At 39.9% G+C, this 22,236-nt stretch overlaps 2 protein-coding genes across 3 annotated transcripts; both read left to right on the plus strand.

Annotated features, from left to right (window-relative positions):
• Positions 1–434: 434 nt before the first annotated feature.
• On the plus strand, positions 435–8,718 carry RB195_015700 (uncharacterized protein; the record flags this gene model as incomplete). Its single annotated transcript, XM_064206536.1, has 14 exons — positions 435–539; positions 1,096–1,174; positions 1,254–1,374; positions 1,439–1,520; positions 2,373–2,524; positions 2,888–2,970; positions 3,490–3,625; positions 3,685–3,837; positions 3,918–3,993; positions 4,062–4,205; positions 5,985–6,050; positions 8,145–8,243; positions 8,370–8,535; positions 8,594–8,718. The coding sequence occupies 14 exons, from the start codon at positions 435–437 to the stop codon at positions 8,716–8,718; spliced, it is 1,587 nt and encodes a 528-aa protein (XP_064062417.1).
• Positions 8,719–10,086: 1,368 nt separating this feature from the next.
• RB195_015701 (uncharacterized protein) lies at positions 10,087–22,136 on the plus strand (the record flags this gene model as incomplete). Of its 2 annotated transcripts, XM_064206538.1 has the most annotated exons (17): positions 10,087–10,115; positions 10,436–10,494; positions 10,622–10,671; positions 10,736–10,828; positions 14,082–14,160; positions 14,243–14,363; positions 14,468–14,549; positions 16,101–16,252; positions 16,437–16,519; positions 16,973–17,108; positions 17,171–17,323; positions 17,751–17,826; positions 17,886–18,029; positions 19,442–19,507; positions 20,871–20,969; positions 21,784–21,949; positions 22,015–22,136. In XM_064206538.1, 17 exons carry the CDS (start codon positions 10,087–10,089, stop codon positions 22,134–22,136), a joined length of 1,710 nt encoding a protein of 569 aa, XP_064062418.1. The 2 variants fall into 2 exon arrangements, with proteins under 2 accessions (XP_064062418.1, XP_064062419.1); XM_064206537.1 differs by lacking the exons at positions 10,087–10,115; positions 10,436–10,494 and having other exon boundaries at positions 10,624–10,671.
• Between the last annotated feature and the right edge of the window lie 100 nt (positions 22,137–22,236).

A 22,236-nucleotide genomic window follows, 5' to 3' on the forward strand; every position in this document is an offset into this window, starting at 1 on the left:
TAACACTTGATTAATTGAACTATTCGGTCCTGTTTTAGTTGTGATTTAACATTGTGATTGGCAAGGAAAAAACTAGTACATTTTGGATCATGAAAACTTTTCTATAACTCCATTTCGAAAAATAAGAAAGGGATAATGAGCCCCGTTGTTTATAGCATCATCTAATGTGATATTGGAGGATTTCGACTTCAGAGAAATAACCAAGCAATCTTGTAAATATATAGTTTTCTTTTTCAAAAGGAGAAGCAGGAGAATATGACAAAGTCAGGGAAGGATTTTCCTAACCGTTTGTGAACAATCCTCTCATTTCTCTCGCTCTCTCTATCTCTCTCTCTCTCTCTCTCTCTCTCTTTCTTGCCCCCTTTCTCCAGCTGATTCCTTCGGATCATACTTCCTTCTCTCAATGCCCTACCGTTTCTTCTATCGTTTCAGCAATGAATGACAAGAAGGTCTCAAACATTGACAATGGATATATCAACGATGACAATTCATTACCAGATAAGACCTCATCGGACGGGGAATCTCAATCTGAGTTTAAGGTATGGGACATTTTATTAAAAACACTTTCAGGAGCATAATCGTCATATTTTTCATCCACGAGGTAGTTGGTAAAGAAGCAGAAAATTAAGTGGGAAATTGTTCTGTAAGAGAGATAGCATCAAAAATCAGAAACAAAAACAAACACCATCAAAAAAGAGTAGTTTAGTAGAATAAGTGCTAGAATGAAATGTTGAAATATGTAGGTAGTTCCACTTTCGTTTCACTAATTCGATTACAAAAAATAATCAACTAAATAGTTAATAAATAAGTAAATATGAATAAACCTAAGGTTTACGTCGTCACCGCATCAAAAATTTGTACTTGTCGTAGACGGATTTCTTGCAAATTCATTGGCGGAATAATAAATCATAGTGACATACAAGAGACGTCAGTGAGTCCAGAAAAATGTTAGCTGAGTGACCAAACTTCAGCTCACCAATTTTTCTCGTTTAGTCATTTCTTTCACCTTTTGAGATTATCTGGAATATTCAGAAAATCACACTTCTCACCTTAATTAATGACGTTAATTTCTTTGCTACTAAAGTATTCTTCCAGAATCCCAGGATCATAGTTAGTGTTTGTATTCTATTCAGCATAAATCTACTTAATTACATGGATAGATACACTATAGCAGGTTAGTTTTCTCATGGAAAAGTAATGTAAATTTTTCGGATCAATTCAGAATAACTTGAAATAATATTTGATATCTTCAGGTGTTTTAACTAACATACAAGACTTTTATAATATTAATGATGCCCAAGGCGGTCTATTACAAACCGTATTTATGGCGTTCTTTATGGTTTGTTCACCAGTTTCTGGTTTTTTAGGTGACAGGTGAGTGAATTTGAATAAAATTTGTTCAGTTGTTCTCTCGGAACAGTAAATTGCCGAATTTCAGATATAATAGAAAATGGATAATGGTAGTTGGAATAGCGATATGGGTAGCGACAGTGTTTGCCTCAACATTCATTCCAGCTGATGTTTGTTTTTTTTTGTTGTTTTTTCTTCCATAACCCGTTTCAATTAATTATTTACTGTGCGGGTCACTTATATTGGAGTCAAAACGACATGAAGCACGGTATAGTTGCATAGGCGGCTGCGCTCGAAGCGGGGCGGTGCAGGAAGCGGTAGGAATCGAGATGGAACCATTGAAAACAGCAGCGAGAAACGGTGGAAGCAAGGGTCCCAGCTAGATCCTGACCCCCTACGCTTCACCGCACCGCTTCGAGCGCAACCGCCTACGCAACTGTACTGTGCTTCATGTCGTTTTGACCTGACTATAGAAATGATGCAGCGATTGACCCCTCTGTGAGATTGCTCGCTAGAGAAATTGCACTCGTGCATCTAAATTAACGTATTTTCCATCCGGGGCGGGTGTTGCGCAGTCGGTTAAAGGTCCGTTGTAGCCACGCGGTCGATGGTTCGAAACCACCCTAATGCCAACCAAGCCTTTCATCCCTCTAGGGTCGATAAATTGGCACCAAAACTTGTCTGGGAGGATAAAAACACTGACTTAATGATCGGCTGACCCCTATAAGTCAATGGATAGGCCAACTTGCTTTCCACAACCTCAATGCTTACGAATTCCAGTAAAACGCGCTGGCGCATCCCAAGTGGATTGATACGCTAGTGAATTTATCCTTTTATTTTCCATTCTGATCGGGTGATTCCGAAAATACGACGGTTATTTTGAGAAGTACGTCAACATGTGCTGTAAGCTGCTACACGTAGCACATCCATTCTCGGACCACTGAAACGAGCTATAAACATTAACAGCATGTACTGGTTAGTAGTTAGTAAAAATGTTATTAATCTTTTCTTTTCATTTGAAGAAATTCTGGTTGTTCCTCTTGCTGCGAGGAATTGTTGGCGTCGGCGAGGCATCATATGCGGTAATTTCGCCGTCAATTATTGCCGATATGTTTACTGGTCAGAATAGGAGCCGAATGTTGATGGTTTTCTACTTTGCAATTCCTTGTGGAAGGTATGTCCAACTAGACAGATAATGATATAATTAGGAATTTGAAACAGTTATCGCATGAGCAAAGTCCCAAGCCTAGATGGTATTGAAATCTTTTGTCTCTACAGTGGACCTCCATAAACCTTCGGTGAGAAAAAAAACCTATCCTGCTCAATTTTCTTATAGTCAAACAACATTAAATAATGTCCAAATCCACCAAATAGTTAGTGGGGTTGGTCAAGGTTTGATAATACTCTACAGGACGTTTCAGAAAGTATATGAGACCTATAAAACGCTAGTTTTTTGTTCTCAAAAATCATTTCCAGCTTTTTATATGAGCTGAAGGGTGCGTGAATAGAGTTCTCTGAACTATTCGGCTTATTACAGCGGTTTGGGCTTCATCGTTGGTTCCAATGTGGCCGCACTTACTGGTCATTGGACATGGGGAGTTCGTGTCACTGCCATTTTTGGTAAGTCATTCTGTAATGGCAAATTCTTTCATTTTAATTGCGCCATACCGTAAAACCATTTCGTTAACATATGGCTGAATTAAAGGCATCACCCCACGAATCTGAGGTGGTACGGATTTCAGGTGGAGTATTCGTATACGGGATGGGAGACTATGGAGAGGGGGGTGATTCCGTCCATTTCTTCCTAATTGCCGTAAAAAACGGCCCGGAAGATACGGCTTCAGGCGTACTGGCGCACTATTTTCTACAAGGAGTGCGACTGGAGCGCGCCAGCATTGTGCGGCGCCGCATCTTCCGGGCCGTTTTTTACGGCAATTAGGAAGAAATGCACGGAATCACCCCCCTCTCCATAGTCTCCCATCCCGTATACGAATACTCCACCTGAAATCTGCACCACCTCAGATTCGTGGGGTGATGCCTTTAATAAAGCTTTCAAGCATAACGAGTTTAGCGCCTGCCATCTTTTGATCCGAAGAAAATCATCGTCAAATAACTTCAACATTAGATTTTTGTTTCCAGGAATTATTTGCCTCGTAATGATCATCGCTTTCATCCAAGAACCGGAAAGAGGTGCAGCTGAACGAAAAAAAGGCGAAATTGCAAACGCTGTGGTGACCACCAGATATTGGGAAGACATCAAATCGTTGGTCACAAAGTACGGTCAACCGATTACTGTTAATGTAGTGAATTCACTATGAAAGCAGAAGTTTTAAGCCCTACATACGTTTTCTCTACTGCTGGTTACACAGCGATCGTTTTCGTTGTGGGAACGTTGACATGGTGGGCGCCAACGGCTATCGAACACAACGAAGCGTACAGGAAGGGCTTGAATAGCACAAATTTATTGAATCCAGATGCGAAAGCTCAGTGAGTTCAACTTTTACACAGATAAATCATTGCAGGGAAATCTCTCGAGATCTTATATTATCTGCCTATCTCTTGTTTAGGATTAATCTCGTTTTTGGAGTCATTACATGCGTCGGAGGTATTGCCGGTGTTGGTCTTGGATCTACTCTTTCTATGGTAAGTCTACACAGAATGTCTCTCTCTCCCTGAACTCTAAAGTTCTTGAGAATTATCGGTTGATTCAGTTTCTTCGCACTGGCTACGGACCATTTAAATACGTGCAAACCATCCGATCAGATCCGATTATCTGTGGAATCGGTGCCCTTATCGGAGTGCCGACCTTGTATGCATCATTTCATTTGATTCCGAAGAGCTTGCCAGGAGCATGGGTAAGGATTTACTGGTAATTATATTTGATAAGCATGGAAAATTGTAAGGAAAGACAAAGTCTCTGGCGCGAAGATGGGCCCCGTTAAAAATGACAGATTCAAAAGTTGTTTTGTTGGTCCTATCCAACTGGATTACATCCTTGTGATAGTACTTATCGCTGTTAAGGAACACCGTTGGTGGAACCTTCTCTATAGAATATAACATTAGGAAGTAATACATTTATTGTTACATATATGATAAAAATACTTACTTACTATTGTGCGGTCGATTGATCCTTATCATCTTTAACTTAAAGACATCACTTCACGAGTCTGACATGATATGGATTTCCGATGGTCAAAGACTATACGGGATCGTAGATTGCTGAAACGGGTGGGATCCCGCTCACTTCTTCCCAATCGCCGTAAAAAAACGGCCCGGAAGCTGTGGCTTCGGGCGTCTCGGGGCGCTACCTTCTACAACGAGTTCGATTGGAGCGCGCCAGCCTTGTGGATGCGCCGCATCTTCCGGGTCGTCTTTTTACGGCAATTAGGGAGAAATGGTCGGAATCGCCTTTTTTTCCACATCGACCTCGTATAGGCATTATCTACCTGAAATCCGTACCTCCCCAGATATATGGGGTGATGCCTTTAAGTAAGTTAGTAATGATAAGGATGCCATTAATCGACCGCAGAAGATCAAGAGAAGACCTCTCGCTGTTACGATTCCTATTTCGACTGCCATTGCTCGAGATCTCGCCTCCTTCTATGACGCGATATCCGCGATAATCGCTGAGTTGGGCCAGAGTACAGTTTATAAGTTCCAATGCAATCCAACAGTTATTCAGCGAAGAACAAGTGTTCCCTAAATGTCAGATAATTTGACATTGTTTGAGCTGTTTACACAAGAAACATGTTTGCCAAAGAAATATCTACCTCTAGACAGTAGTGAATGAACAGATCATCCGATTTCCGTCTTTTGTGGAAGATGCTGCGTCTGGTTTATTGATATGATCGAAACAACTGATAAGTCGTTTTGATAAAAGAAGACTTATTCTGCTACGGACAAAAGTTCGCCTGGATTGGTTCAGTCATTTCTTGGAAAAATAAGATAGAAAGATAGATTAAGATAGAAAAATAAGATAGAAAATCTGTACTAAACGGAAGCGTTCGGGAAAATTTTTAATGCTGTGTTTTCTGTGGTAGTAGACAGATATCTTGTAGGAATCGTACGAAAACACTAAACATGCCTTTAAATAAATAAATAAATGAATATATATATATATATATATATATATACGCTTTAGAAGTATCAGTGTCCTCAGTTCACCTGACGAGACAATTCTTTCACGACTTGTGAAAGTATTGTGCATAGAGTAGATCGGCAATGAAATGGCCTCGATGAAAGGATTGGTTCATCAGGAAAACCATGACCTCTGTTACCTAGAATTGCACGATTTTCTCCTTTTCGTTCCTGATACTGCTGACACGTGCAAACGTAGAAAACCCTACCTGCTACTGATCGGCGATGAATCCAAAAAAGAAAATTTTCCGGAACGCTACCTTCAGTTGGTACATACATACTAGTTAGGAACTTTCCTGTAATCAGTAAGCCCTGCAGGTAAGATTCCTAGTAGCTCGTGACAACTACAAACACAATGCTGTTTGAACTAAGAAATCTTACGGTGTGCAAAGATTCTCAAATAAATAGACTTTAGTTTTTCCAGGCATATAAAGACTGAGATTAAAACTCATATTTTATGCAGATTTCATATTTTCAAATATTACGGTAATCTTTAGGCTCTCATGTTCGTCACAATCACAGCGACATGTTTCAACTGGGCCACAAATGTCGACATGCTCATGGTTAGTGGAAAAGGGCTCTCCTAAGTTTTCTTTGATTTAGCTTCGCATTTTCATTTCGTTCTATTACATTCTTGGAACTCAACATATACGTGCTCTACAGCCAAGTAAGACTCTCTCTCTCCTCTTGCTTCATTCGAAGTTGATTTTGTCTAAAGTGAGAATTTGAGTTGTTGGAGCACCTTACTTACTTGACGTGACCGGCTGGCGGATGTTATGGCAGTGACTATCCGCATCCTATCCTCCTATGTTGTCCTATGTGTTGCCCTCAAACATATCTGAGTTCATCCTGTTTATTCTTCTGATATAGCTCGCATACAATCCATTTATCCATAATCTTTAGAACGTTACGTCACGATTGAGCTGTCAACGCCAAGCCTTCCTTTTTTTCGCCACCTAAGTTCAGAACCTTCTTTCAAGACCGGGAGATCTTTTCCAGTTCGAGTCTAAGAGCATCCTCAGGACAATTTGTACAAAACGATCAGACGATCCACTTATAACGTGACCAGGGAAGCGAAAACGGTTTTCTGCGACTATTTCCAAAGGCCGGGCAAAATGTCAATGTTTTCCACGTGTCATCACTTTCTGCGCAAGTCTCCGATCCATAGCTTCCATCGTTTCTGAGAATACAGGCCAAATAACAGAACTTATCCACATTTTAAAGTGCGCTTATAAGCACAATCGAAAAGAGGTTCCGCTGTGTGCTCGATTGACTGTAGGTTCCAAACACACCAAACCTTCTACCTTTGGGGTCGATAAATTGGTACTAATCTTGTTTGGGAGGATTAAAACACGAACTTGACAAATCGGCCCCACAAGTCATTGTGTTGGCCGATTATACGTTTGTGAGTCTCAAACGGTTCCGAACTGAAGTAAACGTGGTGGCGGATTCCTTGCGGATTGATCAACGCCAGACATTTTATCCGCGTCTGCAGTCTTTTTTTCAAGACTTCAATAGGTTGTGCAACAAACTCTGTACTGCAGCTGATTTCGATACGAGTTTCACAACATGTTGCCGCGAAGTGTTTATTATTGAAGGTAATATAATTACATTGTTGACGTACTCGATATCGACCAAGAGACGTGCTAATGGTGCTGGAACGACATCGGCGGCACACTGCTCAACTACACACGATGTCCTCGACAGTGAAATTCAAAAAAAAGAGCCCCTCTACAGCATCTTGTCTCACGCCAATTTTGACTTCAAACAGTGAAGTACATCTGGCTAATGTTCGAACTACAGCAGTATTCTTCTATTCATATTGTTAATTAATCGTGCGAACTTTCTTGGAATTCATCGGGAAAGGGAAAAGATGATTGAGGGGAAGGAAAGAGAAAAAAAAAAGGTTTTTTAAAGCCAGCTTGTTTATCTCCTATAGTTTCTTCGTGAGGTTCGGTAAGCCAATCTATTACGATCAGCTCTAAACCTTTTTACATCACACGAACCACTTATGCTCCTTTTGAGCTAGCTCAGTAATTCTTGAGTTTGGTGATGGATAGCTCGTAGATCTTCGTCATTTCGGACAATCTTCGTCCTTAAAGTCGGAGGAAATTTTAGCACAAATGCGCTAATGCCATCATCTCTGCAAGATTTTCCATCCTTTTTTTCTTAGAAACAAAGCCGAACCACCGACGGAATCGGAATTCTTTGTCCAGCACTCTGCATGTCGGTCGTTGGACGTGTTCGAGTTCAGTTCAGTTGAGGCTCGATTGATATAGAAGCTTGAAGTTTCTTTTCTGGAACCGTACGGTTTAGCTGAGAAGAACTGGGCGGTGGTTAGAATGAAATGCGACGTGGTACAGTAACAACTCCTAGCTTCTGCACATTTCAATTTTTCAATCAGGTTGCAAAGGGTTCAGAAAAGTTGACAGCGATAGGAATACGTTAAAGCGGGGAAGGTCAAAGGACTGTGATCGCCATTCTACTTCATTATCGTTGGCAACGACCATCTCGGACTCATTATTACTATTATTATTATTATAATCGATAGCTTACTATCATTATTATTATTATTACTATTTTTCTTCTCCTTCTCATTACATTATTAGATATTAGATTATTACTTAATTCCAATAGACTAATTCAATACCTTCTAGGCAGTGGTGATACCATCTCGACGAAATGCCGCAAATTCCTGGCAAATACTGATCTCGCATCTTTTCGGTGACGCATCAGGGCCTTACATTATAGGACTGGTTTGTTCATTTACAGTATTCAGTTTGTCTACTAAAATAATGGAGTCTTGTTGGTTGTTGTTGGTACCGAAACGGTCATCTATGTTGTTTTTCTTTTTTTTTTCGAAGCAATTGTGTTAATTTAAGATTTCGGATGCGATACGAGGCGACGATTCTTCTCCGTACGCCCATTTCCATTCACTGATAATCTCGTTCTATCTCCCGAATGCTTTACTAATAGTTAGCACTTTGCTCTTCTTTGTTGCTGCATATACATTTGTACGGGACAACCGCAAATTCAAGGAATATATGGGTAAGTCTTAGCTCGCTGTGGAATATTCGTGACATTGTCAAAACTGCTGACAATTTAGGTGTTCTCAAACCCGCACCAGTAATTCTAAGTGTACAAGACGAAGTAGCACTGCCAACTCCTGGACAGGACAATCGCGCGTTCTCCCCATCAGAGGGAGACCATTCAGAAACAAGCAGAATTTGACTTAATAACTACGGGGATTTTATTTTGTGTATATAGATGCATTAATTACTTATAATTCGCATATTTGTTATTGTTGCCATGCCGCCACTACAGGCACGATCAAAAATCCTCAGGTCTATGAATGATTGAACTTTTTCGACACACTTGGTATGTGATGCGAGGAACATTGGCTTTTTTAACGCTATTCAGCCGCTCCCCAAACTAGACGTTTTCATTGACGACAGGAATCCAAAATCACCAGACGGAACCGAAATCTTGACGAAATTAGATGGGTGCGACAAGAAGAGAAAGAAATTCAAAAGAGTAAGGCGACTAATGTTAGGGATCTTCTGGAAGAAGAGTGCTAATGTAGATCATTGTTGTTCTTTCCATCGGAATAACATGAAGGTCCCAAGGACTAATAATTCACTTACTTTTCGTAGTTGTGAAATTTTAATAGATTCGAAATAACGACTTCGATCAGACTAAACTTCAGATCCATCCGTAAAAGTAATTATCGTTTACTTTGTTTGTTTTAACTTGGAAATTAATTATAAAAATATCACTCCCACTGGTTCACTAATTACGTTCACTTTCATGGAGTATCAATTTCGACTAAGCTGCTACATGGGAATTAATTTAAATTGGTGCAATAAAGAATGATTAAGACGTGGACGTAAAACTCAGAAATATGCTTTTCGAGAGAATAAAAAAATGTTTGAAAAGTGTCAATAGAATGAGACTTGTTAATTAGTTTAACGGGAAACAAGGTCAGTTCATCGATGGAATCTTGACCTATGTAGCTACGTTTTCAGGAGCACTTCTGGTGCAATTGTTTACAGGCAGCAGAATTTGTCTGTTCAGGTAGATAAAATATAGTAACGGGAGGAGCAATCCGCCAAACTGTTTGACTTACTGCTCATAGAAAGAAATAAAAATTGTGTATTTCGGCCACCGTCCAACTACGGCAACTGAAATAGATAATCGATGATGTTGCGCTGTCCCAGAAAAGATCTGCAAACCAGCAAAGCTTACAAAACTACATTCAGTCATTGCTGATGTCTTTAATTCTGATTCTCGTTACTCATTCCTCTTTTTTTACAAAGAAGGTTTTATGTCAAATAAAGAAGTTAAGAGAATTATATAAAGTATATTTGAACCATCAAGCTATCACGGATGGTTGCTATGCCTTCAAATACATAGGCATCTATTACAGGGGACCGTAGATCAGCCACAACTTATGCAATAATCCTCCTCTTAGCATCCTCATTTGATTCAACCGTATTTCAGCAAACCCATTTCATTCCTTCCCCTGCCAAAATCAAATTTTCGACTAAACCCTGGTGAAATTGCGAGAATGCACCAAAACAGGTAGCATTTTCGTCATTGATGATTTTGGATATGCGTGGCGGGAAAAGGTGGGTGGGGAAAATCTTTGAAATTTTTTCCTACTGTCTCTACTTCTTTCTCCACATTTTAAAACAGCTATTTACAACTATTGGACCAGTCCTCAGTTTCAGTTGTCGATTTTCCAGAAGTCGTCCCTACTCCTTAGTTTTTTTTGTTCTGATTCGTTTTCAAAAAAATACTTCACTCGCTTCCTTCCATCAATGGAAGCGAGCGAGAGAAATATTGTTTTTCAGTACAAAATTTTTGTTTGTTCGTTACTATCGTTGTGAGAGAAAACATCTTCATAACAACGAAGTAGGCTCATTTTTCTATTACGTTCGTTGCAAAGCAGTACTGCTACTCTCTCTCCTACTTCCTCTACCGGAGCTGCTATTTGGCAGATTCGAAGTTCGTAGTTTCGTGACTGTAAGCGTATCCACCTCAAATTACCTGTCTATATTCATTTGCACGAACATATTGCTTCCGAATGAACAAAATTCGCCTGCAATTTAGCTCTTGCAATATATTTTTGCAGCAATGGAAAAAGAGGACGAGTTTAATGTTGGCGTTAAATCAGAGATCAAGGTGATTCAAATACTTCAAAAGCCTTCCTTCCTTCAACTATTTGAACTATTTTTAATCATTGAAGAAATGCAACAATAACGAAAAATTGGACAAAGGAGAAGAAGAGAAAGTTGTCGCTCAAGAGGATGAGGAGTCGGACGAAAGTAGCAAAACGATGGTGTGTAGAATTATTCTGAGCAGGACTCCATGAAAGCAGTGAGAAGTGGTGGTCGGTGGTTCTCGTCTGTTTGGCTCGATTGATGATGAGGATGGGGTGAAAGAAAGGGGGAGGGGCAGTTGTTGTGGGAACAACTCGCACAGACAGGAATCCGAAAATATCCTCGCAGTTTCTAAGACATTTCACGGAATTTGTGTTTTAAACGAAGCGCTATGTTCGCTGCTAGGACCATTGCAACGCTCAGTTCTTGCATTAGGTGGACTTTCGTGGGATTGCTTCGCCCGTTGATAATGAGAAAAATTATTGATAACAATTAGTAGCCTTGGTATAAGAACACTGTAGGTCACCAAGAACTGCGCAAGCTGTTTTTACTTACAGCATTAGGAATAATCATCGGTTTGAAGTCGATTGATTTCAAGTTCAAGCCACCTCTTGCACGTTTTTGAGAGAAAGTGGGAACTGGAGAAAATTAAAGAAAACTGGAGAAAACTTCCCTATCCCACTCGTTCATGTGTACCAGCACAGGAAAACAGAAGGGCACACTACCATTCTTAAGCTCTTAATTTTTGTGGCAATCGAGAGTGTGATATCACAATAATTCTCTCTCAAATGTTGCAATTTTACCGTTGTAACTCACGTAAAGGAACATATGGAGTCGAAAAACTGCATGATGCCGAAGAGCGCAACTAACTTTTTGACTTTCTAGCGCTTTGACTACATTTCCATCCTTGCGAGTTAGATCGGTAGACAGTGATTTGGGGGCTACACGTGCAAGTCAGATTGTCACCTGCATGCGGTGGCTCGCTTTCACTAAACGCAACCAGGCATTCGAGTGTAAGCTTTCGAAACGAACGACCTATATAACCTGGACAGTTTTATACTGCAAGATTCTCTCAGAATGCGTAAGGGTGCTATCGTCAGATAAGCTGCCAAAGCAAATAGTAGGGTAGGTCAAATTCTTGAAAGGGACATGTAATCTATCGCAACAGATATTCATTTCGCCACACTGCACTGCCGAACAGTGCCTAGTGAACTCCAACAGACAACTCTGTCTGTTTCCACCTACCGTGTGCCGTTTGCTGCGCTACAGGAAACTTGACTACTACGGCGATGCTGATGAAAAGAAGATAGAAAGTTGCACAGTAATTGTGAGAAACGGGTTCAACAAGTGGGGGGAGGAATTTTGCTCGATGTCGTCAAGATGGCCCTTTGTACGACCCGAACACTGGATCATGTACCCACGGAAACCGCTGAAGACAACAACAGACGCTGTTTATGAACTCAATGCGTAGATGCCTGAAATACCCAACCAGCAGGTGGACATTTTTAGAAATAACACGAATGCGAAAATGGGTGTTGAACAGTAGTTCAATGTGTTGGGAGAATGATATTGCACAAGAGAGTTCACGACCGATAACGGTAACCTTCTGGTCGACTTATGAGGACAGGCGGGGCTCATCTGCGTTTCTTCATTCAAGAGAAATTATCGACACCATCAGATCACGTGGTGAGAGCCAACCCTTTGACGCTTGAAGTGCTTCGTAAGCCGAAGATGAAAACTCTCAAATCTAGGCTCGAGCCATTTGCAACGCTGCATACTACTCTGTTCATCCACCAGTTCTCAAATTCAAGATATGATTCCTTAATGAAACCGAAGTTTCTCTTTAACCGAAAACCGACTGGAATGTCCGAAACACGGGAAATCCAACGTGTATCTATTCATGTTGGGGTACGGAGAATAAAGCAGGAGAAAGTTCCTAAGCAAAGTGTTTGCAGAGCGCTTTCGATTTTGATGACGTGGAAAATGTTTGTCCATGCATCTGCGGAAATAATATCCACGTATAATTCTGACTGTGTGCCCACAGCACTAGCGACTTCAACCAAAGGAACTGACACAACTGAACTTCAACTGACAAAGGATGTGGCATCGTCGACTGCAGCAAGACCACGAAAACGAATGGAAAATGTCTGCCCATGCATCTGCGGAAGTAATATCCACGTTTAATTCCGACTATGCTGCCCGCCCTTTAAGGGAAAAATAGCTTGAAAGAGCCTGGGAGGTTTATGTTGTTATATTTGCGGAGAGAAGCACAAAAGTTCAAGGTTTTGAACCTTGTGTTGAAGTAAGCTACAACCTATAGACTCGTCCTAATAAGTGGAAGTAGATGCGGGTCTCTCCGAGACTTCCAGCAGGAACCAGATGGACAGACTACCGATCGAACTCGTCGATGAGTTCTGTTACCTGGACTGTATGCTGAAGAACAACGGCACCGCCAGAGATATTTAGTAAAGGCGCGCTAAGGCCATTCTCCTTAGGCCAATTATCTCCTTAACGAAATGGCTATGGTCAACCCCATCACCAACGAAGCCGAACTTCAATTCTACTTATCCGCAATTTGCTCCATCATGATGTACAGATCAGAGAGTTTGGCAGCACCGTCTATGGTGCTAGAGAGGCTCGATTGCACGGAAGGGAAGCTGTTTAGGCGGCTGCTTGGCTACGTTTGACTTAGAGTATCCCCCAACGAGGAACGAGGAAGTTTGATGTGGTGTACAGGAGGATGACACATGCTAAATGTCAACATCTTGCAACGCCATCGAAAGTGGCCACAAGGAACCGTCCTCGCTCCTTTAGTCACAAATTGGGTAGGACAGCAGATCATCTTGTTCAATGCTTTCTGAGAAGTGTGTTGGGTTCAAGCTAGAAAAGGCCATCTGGCCGAAAACGAAAGTTTTGGACTGATCAGGTGATAGGGGATCTGAAGACACTCAGGGTCGATGGGCGAGACGTCAGATTTCGCAAGATATGGAATTGCAACAAATGTATCGATGATGTGAAGTGTTTTCTTGAAAATAAAAGTAAGAAAGAAGGTTGGGGAGAGTAATGCGCAAGGACGGCACAATTCTTCGAAGATGCGGACCACTGTTTCGCGCAATAATATCAGTCCAATAAGCCAAGTCGCTGCAATTTGCTTTCATTGTTCAGTTGTGTACCCTACTGACAAGAAAGGTAGTGTGAGCACAGAGGGGAAACATAAATAAGATTTTTCAAATCTTGCTTTTCTTTAGGACGAAAAGACTTTCTTGCGTGTAAATATGAGCTTAATACATAGAATTATTACATCCATATTGTTGTTAAAGTTAATAGGAAAGAAATATTAGTGTAGGAAACTACCCTGTGGATATTGTCCTGTTCTAGGTTTTTGAGTTCTATCATCATAATCATATTTTTGCAAAAAGTTTTTCTTTTCAGGAATGTGATATGCTATTCAATATGTCTATTTTAATTTGTACTAATCTTCTTAATTACATGGACAGGTTTGCTTTAGCAGGTTAGTTTTTTAAGGTCAAGCTAAAACTTTTTCCCAAGCCCCCTTTCCTTCTGCAATAATTGTCGTTTTCGTTGACTTTCAGGAGTTTTAACAAATGTACAAGCATTTTATGGAATTAATGACGCTGATGCTGGTCTGCTACATACTGTATTCATGGTTTTTTTCATGTTCACCTCGCCAGTTTGTGGTTTTTTCGGTGACAGGTCAATCAAACATAAATAATAGCTTCATAAATACCCAAAGGGATTGCTTTAAGAAGTATGAAAAATAGAAAAGCGTTGGATTTTTGTGATTTAGAAGTTTTAAGGTATAATCGAAAGTGGATTATGGTATTTGGATTAGCTGTTTGGATTTCGGCTGTGTTTGCTTCAACGTTTGTTCCTAAAGATGTATGTTCCGCAATTCTTTTTTCTTCTAAGCAGTAGAATATGTTATTTCCTTCCATCTACTCTTGGGTAAGGAGTCACAAAATCATGCTATATAATAACGGGCTCAGACTGTCATGTGTGTGTATGTCTCTCCGTGTATGTGTGTGTTTGTGTATATGTGTGAAATGAAATTGCAGAATGCAGTTAGACGGGTCCGACGGCGTTTGATATCTGCGCTTGTGCCGTCCTAAAGCATCGAATTAGTGCGCCAGGAAGCTACAAAATGAAGTGAGACGGGAGTCACAGCGTAACATTGCTATATCGAGGTGCAGTAGTACCGTGCAGTAATTTCGTGTGGATGCCGCAAAAGATAAATAAAGCGTTCCAACCGTTTCATATCAGCGGTTTACATTATCTGGCGTGGGACGTTATCTTTATCAGTACAATGATGTTGCTGACGTCATTTTACGTATAAACATTTACGTTTGGGTCATTCTGCTATGCTGTTGGGGGAAATCAAGAGGAAAGCCTATACTTTGAGTAATGCATAGAAATTGTATCTACATTATATTGGTATCCAGCGAGTGTTTGAAGCTGAAGTTTCAATATTCTCCGAATATAGACCTGACGCGTTTAGAGAGACAACTATAAGATTTTTTGCCTTTATTCATGATTTAAAAAAAGAGGAAATCGTTCTAAGAAAAACGCAAACCTAGTTCTACAAAAAATGCCACTGCTATTAATTTCCATTGAACAAGCGTTGCGCAGAGGAGGCAGCTCTCAACCCGCGCAAAAAACAAACCTTACCTCTATTAAATGATCTGGATGTCACCTCCATCGGGAGCATCCTCGAGAGGTTTCCCGTTGCGTCGTGGTTCTTGGTATCGACGTCCCATGCCTGCTTGCTCTGGCGGTGTCCAGTGGCTAGGGACCTCCCCGAGTGCTCTAGGCGTGGGCCCGTAAAAGCTCAGCTGCGAGGTCTCTTCGCCCCCACCGTGTGGAAGCTCCGTCCTGAAAGGAACGGTTACGGTATCGATCGGCCGGGACGCAAACCCATGAATTGATAAGTGAAGGGGGCTGAAGCCTCAGATTTCTGAAGTCCGGCTTTAGCCAGACGCTTAGACTGGTTTAATATAAATTACTTTGTTATTTGTTGAAACGCAGCCATAAATATCTCTCTATAATTTTAATGTACATACGAGTATTGGACGAGCGCGAATATACATATCGAGGGAGGAGGAGGAGGATGCGACACCAAAATGGAAGCTCAGTGTAGCTGATCTATCAATGATTATCGATAGATCAGTTGCACTAATCTCTTTTGCCGTCTGTCCTAAAAGCATTGGCGGTTCTGCAGTAGCCGTTTCCACTGAGTGAAGTTGGATAGTTTTGGTGAGGGTGGAAAGAAAGCAAGGCCATTTGAAAAAATACGCAGAAAGTAGCTCGTATCATCTGCCCTGAAGGTCAAATTTTAATCTTACTCACCAACGGGTGACTTAGCACTCCTCGTCGTCACTATTTTAATTAATACAGTCGCGCACAGTATCGTAGGACAATGGAAGTTTTTTTTAGAAATTTTTGGCATTTCTTTTATTGCGTGGAGTTTTTGGGCTCGGCGAAGCGTCGTATACCACGATTACTCCATCGATCATAGCTGATATGTTCACAGGACCAAGTAGAAGTCGGATGTTGATGATCTTCTATTTTGCAATTCCATTTGGAAGGTAGGGCATGAGGATGCTCTATAAAGTAGGAAAAAACAAAAAAAGAGCAGCATCTACCGCAAAATTTATCGCTATACTAATAAATGCGAACATACCTCCTTTGCAGAAAAAAACTGATCCAAAGTCTACAAGTAATTCTCAAAACTATGTACTTGTACAACGTTAAGAAGATAAAAATTTTCAGCGGTCTAGGCTTTATTGTTGCTTCAAAGGTCTCCGCTTTAACCGGACATTGGACATGGGGTATTCGGATCACAGTATTTTTTGGTAAGTTCTTCATTAAAATACGTGTGCTAGTGTTTGTATAGCATTATTTAACCACATTCATCTTTCCTGCTAGAGCAATGACGTGCATAGGAACTTTTCGGTGGGCCTGCGTGAGTCCAAAAACTGAAGACATTAATTGGTTGCTGTAGCTTCTCGTACCCTCGTACCACAAGTATTCGTGTAACTGATCTCTGTGGTACCGGAATTTTTCCGGAGATTAAGCGCAACTTTGCATAGCTGCTAAAGGTCCAAAATCGATCAGCTCAAGAACTCCACTTCAACAAAAATTTCAAAAAAAAAACCTAATCCCGTCGTAACTAAGCCCGTTTTGTTCATAAAAAATGAATGATTTGTGCCTGTATGATCATAAAGATTTACATATGATGGGAAAATAATGTGACTGGTACCATAAACAAACAAAACTCATCTTTTTTCCACTGTTTAAATTTGTAGGGATTATTTGCCTGGCGATGATCATCATTTTTATGAAAGAGCCGCTGCGTGGTGCCGTTGAGCGAGTAGGAGGAGGAGGTCAGAAAGCAATGGTAGCGACTAGCTATCGGGACGATGTCGTATCCCTTGTTAAGACGTGAGTTTCACATTAGTTCCTTTCACTGAACGGAACACTAAGGCCCACTTACGGCTCTTAAGGCCCACTTACATCTTGTCAACTGCTGGTTACACTGCACTTGTTTTTATGGTGGGAACGTTGTCGTGGTGGGCAGCGACGACTATTCAGCACAGTGAGGCGAATAAGCTGGGCTTAAACAGTACTGCTCTGTTGAATTCAGATGTGAAAGTGCGGTGAGTTCTTTCATCACTCCAATTAGTTTAGTTTAGAGCACTTGCGGAAAAGGACAAAAGTGTCCAGGAATTGAGAGATGGATTGTCAAAATTTATAAAAAAAAATTAAGAAGAAATTTAAATTAATCATAGAAAGAAGAAACAAGTGCAGGAAAATCACAAATTCTCCAAGTGGAAATTTGTAAATAATTTTAAACATTGGAAATCCATTCTCTATCGTTCCGTTATTTTGAAACTGGCCAGCATTGTATGTAGATATTTGTGTCCTCTCATATTCGATTGTTTTTTATCTGACCTAAATCTTTCTCACTTGGCAAACACTCCACAACCTTCTTCTGATTAGGTATCATTGAAATTTGCTAGGGTAGAGCAAGATAATTCCATTTAATTTGCTTTTATTCTGTTTAATCTGCCTGCACTACTTTAGAATTAATCTGATTTTTGGAGTTCTAACATGTGCTGGAGGCATTGCTGGTGTAGGTCTTGGATCTGTCCTTTCTATGGTAAACCTATCAAAAAACTATTTTACTTTGGTCAACTTCAGATATAGCCCATGATTTAGATGCTTCACACTGGTTACGGGCCTTTCAAATGGGTTCAAACGATTCGATCGGATGCAATTATTTGTGGAGTTGGATCACTGATCGGCGTTCCGGCATTGTTTTTATCCCTCTACTTCATCCCAATAAACATCACAGTAGCATGGGTGAGATCTAATCTGATTCTTTTAAGAATGAAGTGTGATAGTAGAAGAGAGCGTCATTTGTCAGAACACGATTTTTTGAGATCTCCTTTTTTGCCTATCGCTAAGTGAACGAATTTTGTACTATACTAACCATTATTCTTTTGTAAAGTTTGCGCAATGATCAGAACCTCCAACTTCATACGTTCAGAAGGCTACTGTTCCTTTCTCGTAGTTAAAGTGATGGCTCATAAAGGATCTGTCTGGATGTATTATGCAGACTATCAAACTGCATTCTGAATATCAAAAACTTTGGAAAAAAAGCTTACGAATCTGGGCTGGCGCAGGTTTCAGGCGGGTATTGCCTAATGCCGGGGTCGCAGATTGCGGGGAAGAGGGTGATTTCGTTCATATCTCCCTGTATCAGTGTAAACGGACGACCCGGGGGAGCTGTTTCTTACGGCGTCCTCTATTGCAATGCGCCACCCTTGCGCCCCGGCCCCGCCTGCAATTCGTACGAATGGGTTTTCAACGAACAGTTGGAAGTTCGACAAATAGGACGGCTTCAAAACAGCGGTCGACAACTTCTTCGCTTAGTAACATCCCAAATTTTAAACAAGAACCACTAATAATTTGTTCAGAAGATGACAGAAAAATCACAGATGTCCATGTGTACCGCATTCTTAAATCTAAATTGTTTCAAACAAAGTAATTGCAAAATATTTTGGATATTTTTGCAAGATTTTGGGATTTTGAAGCATCTTAATGGATTTCTTTGACACCTTTATAATTTGGAGTAACGAACGTAATTTTCGATGTGAAAATCAAGAACATAGTGATGAGGATAAGAATTATAAGTCTATCGAATAAAAGCAACCATGAATTAGTTGAGCAGCACCTGTACCCATATATTTTGCAGGAAGTGAAATCAGGAAATTAGCGAAAAAGAAAGATATGAGGTAGTAGAAACACGGAGGTGCAAATTTTAACACAGACATCCCAACACTATGATTGCTACTACATCACACTGCAATCTCATTTTTTTAAACTTTTGGCATAGGAGAGCCAACTCGAAGTTGTTGGCGTGTCACTCATCCTCTCTGGCGCCGCCTGCGCCAGTAACCATAAAGCCCATTTTTTGAAGCTGAATTGCTAATGCACAGATAGATAGATGCCTACTGCATAACTAACTCCTCTTTTTTATGCTTGAGACATAACACAGAGAACACTTTGAATGTTGGAGTGCGGTTTTTTTCTCCTATTTTAGTATTTGTTTCATCACATCACAACTCACTTCACAATTCAAATCAAAACTTTTTTTGGCATTTTGTTAGTTCTAAATAATTATCCAACCATTTTCTCCCCTATGACGAAGTAAACCTGAATTAAATTAAAGGGCATTGAAGATAGTTCAAGAAGCAGTTATTAATTTTCAGGCTTTTATATTCATTCTTACTACCGTCTCCTGCTTTAATTTTGCTACGCATGTGGATCTGCTGATGGTGAGTATTTTAATACGTCAAATTAAAGAATTGTAGCAAAGAGCAGCTCTTCTTTTTCTCCAAATCGTAATTGTCCCCAAATTCACCGTAATAGTAAGAATCGAATTTAATCTAATTCTCTAATTTTTAGCTTAATTTTAGGCTTCTCAGTGACCACATCTTTCCTCATATTTTACTACTCCTTCTATATATAATTCCTTCCATTTAAAATAATATTTGAACAAAAATTCGTCGAAAACATTGACATCATCAAAACTAAGACATTTTTTTTCTATTGAGAATGCATATCATGACTCCATTGAAGATACTGCATAAACGAGCAAATCATGTTCTTGCTAGGAGAACAGTTTATGTAAATTTAAACTTTTGCGTCGCGTCCTCCAAGTAAGGATATGCAATTTCAACTCCCACAGTATAAAATCCAGCAACTGCGGCGCAGAATTGTTTTCATCCGCTTATTCGTAGTTTATTTCAACTGTTCCCCATTCTCAAGTAGGTAATCATTTCTGAAATGAGTTGCTTGTGGTTTCGTGACAAAGATCGAGACAAAATTTCAAGAATTTTAAATCCTGTTCGTAGTTGCTAGCCTAGCTCTAAATTGAAGCACTTTTAATTGTGTACTGAAAGGTAATGCTTGCAGAAAGCAGCAGAAGCTGTAATGCGACAGTGTGCGACAAATATTGAAAAAGTCTAGACGGAGAAATGAAAATAACAAATAAAACGTACTTCATTCGTTACCGTTCGGCATACACATTCAACGATTGCGCAGACATTCGAAAAAAAAAACGATTGCGCAGACATTCGAAACTAATTACAATTTCCTACTTTTCCTTATTCACCATGAGAATATAATTCATGCTAAACTATAGAATTTATCGTAAATACATATTTTATGCCGCAGAAAATACGTTGATGCAGTGTGAAAAATCCCAAAATTTTTTTAAAGGTTTGAAAGAGCTGCTGCTTCCTTGTTCAATCTATCCGGGTTTGTTTAATATTAAAAGAGGATTGCTTATCAAATTCACTGTTTAACTGCTGTCATGATTTAGTATGCAGAAGATTTGGAGACATTTCGGCACCATTTGAACGACAAAACATCGGTGCTTTGATAAAGTCATAATTTTAATTTGATTCAAAACAATCCTATTTTTCAAAAACTGCACCACTTATAGAGACTTTCATAAAGTAGTAGTACAGTAATAGTACCAACACACCCAATCATTTCCGGCTTTACCAATATTTCTCGCTTCTTTCTATATTCCCTAGTTTCTTCATACATGGCTGTTACGTAGGAGACCGACATTTTGTTACTTAGATACTTATGGTGTTCTCATGTGCCTAGAATTTTTCCCTACTTTTTAAGGATGTAGTTATACCAACTCGACGAAATGCAGCCAACTCGTGGCAAATATTGTTCTCCCACATGTTTGGAGACGCGTCAGGACCGTATATAGTTGGAATAGTAAGTATATGTGTGTGAAGTTTGAAAAACAACAAAACAAAGACAACAAAACACTAAAACACCACAAATTACGATTTGATTCTTACACTCGGAAACACAAACGTATCACTATTTCGAAAAATTTGAATCATTCAATTCAAGACTCGAATTCAGATTCAAATGCAGATCATATGATTTTAAAGGTTGAGGGATAAGTCGTAAGCGTCCTTCTCAAAAATGCAGGTGAAAGAAAAAAGTAGTGCCAAAATGTTTCATGGTATTTCATGAAGAATTACTTGCCCTATATGACATCAGTGTTTGGGTTTTTTTTTTAATTTGTTCACCTTTGTTTACTCACATCATTAGAAGGAAGGGTCAAGCGGACAAAAGGAGCATTTTTGACAGATTCTCATTGCTACACATAGCCAAAGTGGTAAAACCTATGAAGCTGCCCATGGGGCATTTGTGCGGTGTATGGCGGCAGCTCGGCTCCAATGGGCTCACCTTTTCGATTGAATGTGAAAAAAATTGATGTCGATAATTTTCCCTTTTGTTCACTAGATACTCCATTTCAATTGTTTGAAAAAACAAATGTTAATAAGATCAACAAAAAATCAACACGCTACTTTTGCACAAAGGAAAGTTCTCTTTCAAATAACTAAGATTTCACTAATTGTTCCCATTTTTATGAAGATTTTCAAGTAAGAAGTAGTAATTTAAAAAAAAAGAAGAGAAGAAACACTTGGGCTTAGTTTTAAACCCACTAATTTTGTTCCATGGCATACTCGCCTTTCATAATTTTCAAAAACCGATTGCTTGTATAATTGCGTTGCAGATTTCGGATCAAATACGAGGAGAAGATTCTTCGCCGGGCGGGAATTTTCGGTCGCTAGTAATCTCTTTCTATCTCCCGAATGCTTTACTTGGACTCAGTGCAGCGCTGTTCTTTTGTGCTGCGTACACATTTGTTAAAGATAATCACAAAATGAAGAGATACATGGGTAAGCTTTCCGTGTCTGTCTTTACGTGCTCATAATCGCACTAAGTAGCGTCAAATCCATTTTAGGTGCACTTGATTCTGCTTCTGAGACAACAGAAGTTCCGGAAGGTGATGTGCTTCCACAGTCAGCAGCTTCCAAAAGCGAGGAACCACGAGAGCAAGAAACACAAGACACAGCACAGACATGACTTTGATTGAATTAAAACCACCGTTTTACTCTCTGCACGAAAATCGATTGCTGAAGAAAAATGAAACTGTAATAATTGTTCGAACCATACTTCTTCATTA

This window comes from Necator americanus, chromosome V (assembly GCF_031761385.1).
Source record: "Necator americanus strain Aroian chromosome V, whole genome shotgun sequence".
Lineage (NCBI taxonomy): Eukaryota > Metazoa > Nematoda > Chromadorea > Rhabditida > Ancylostomatidae > Necator > Necator americanus.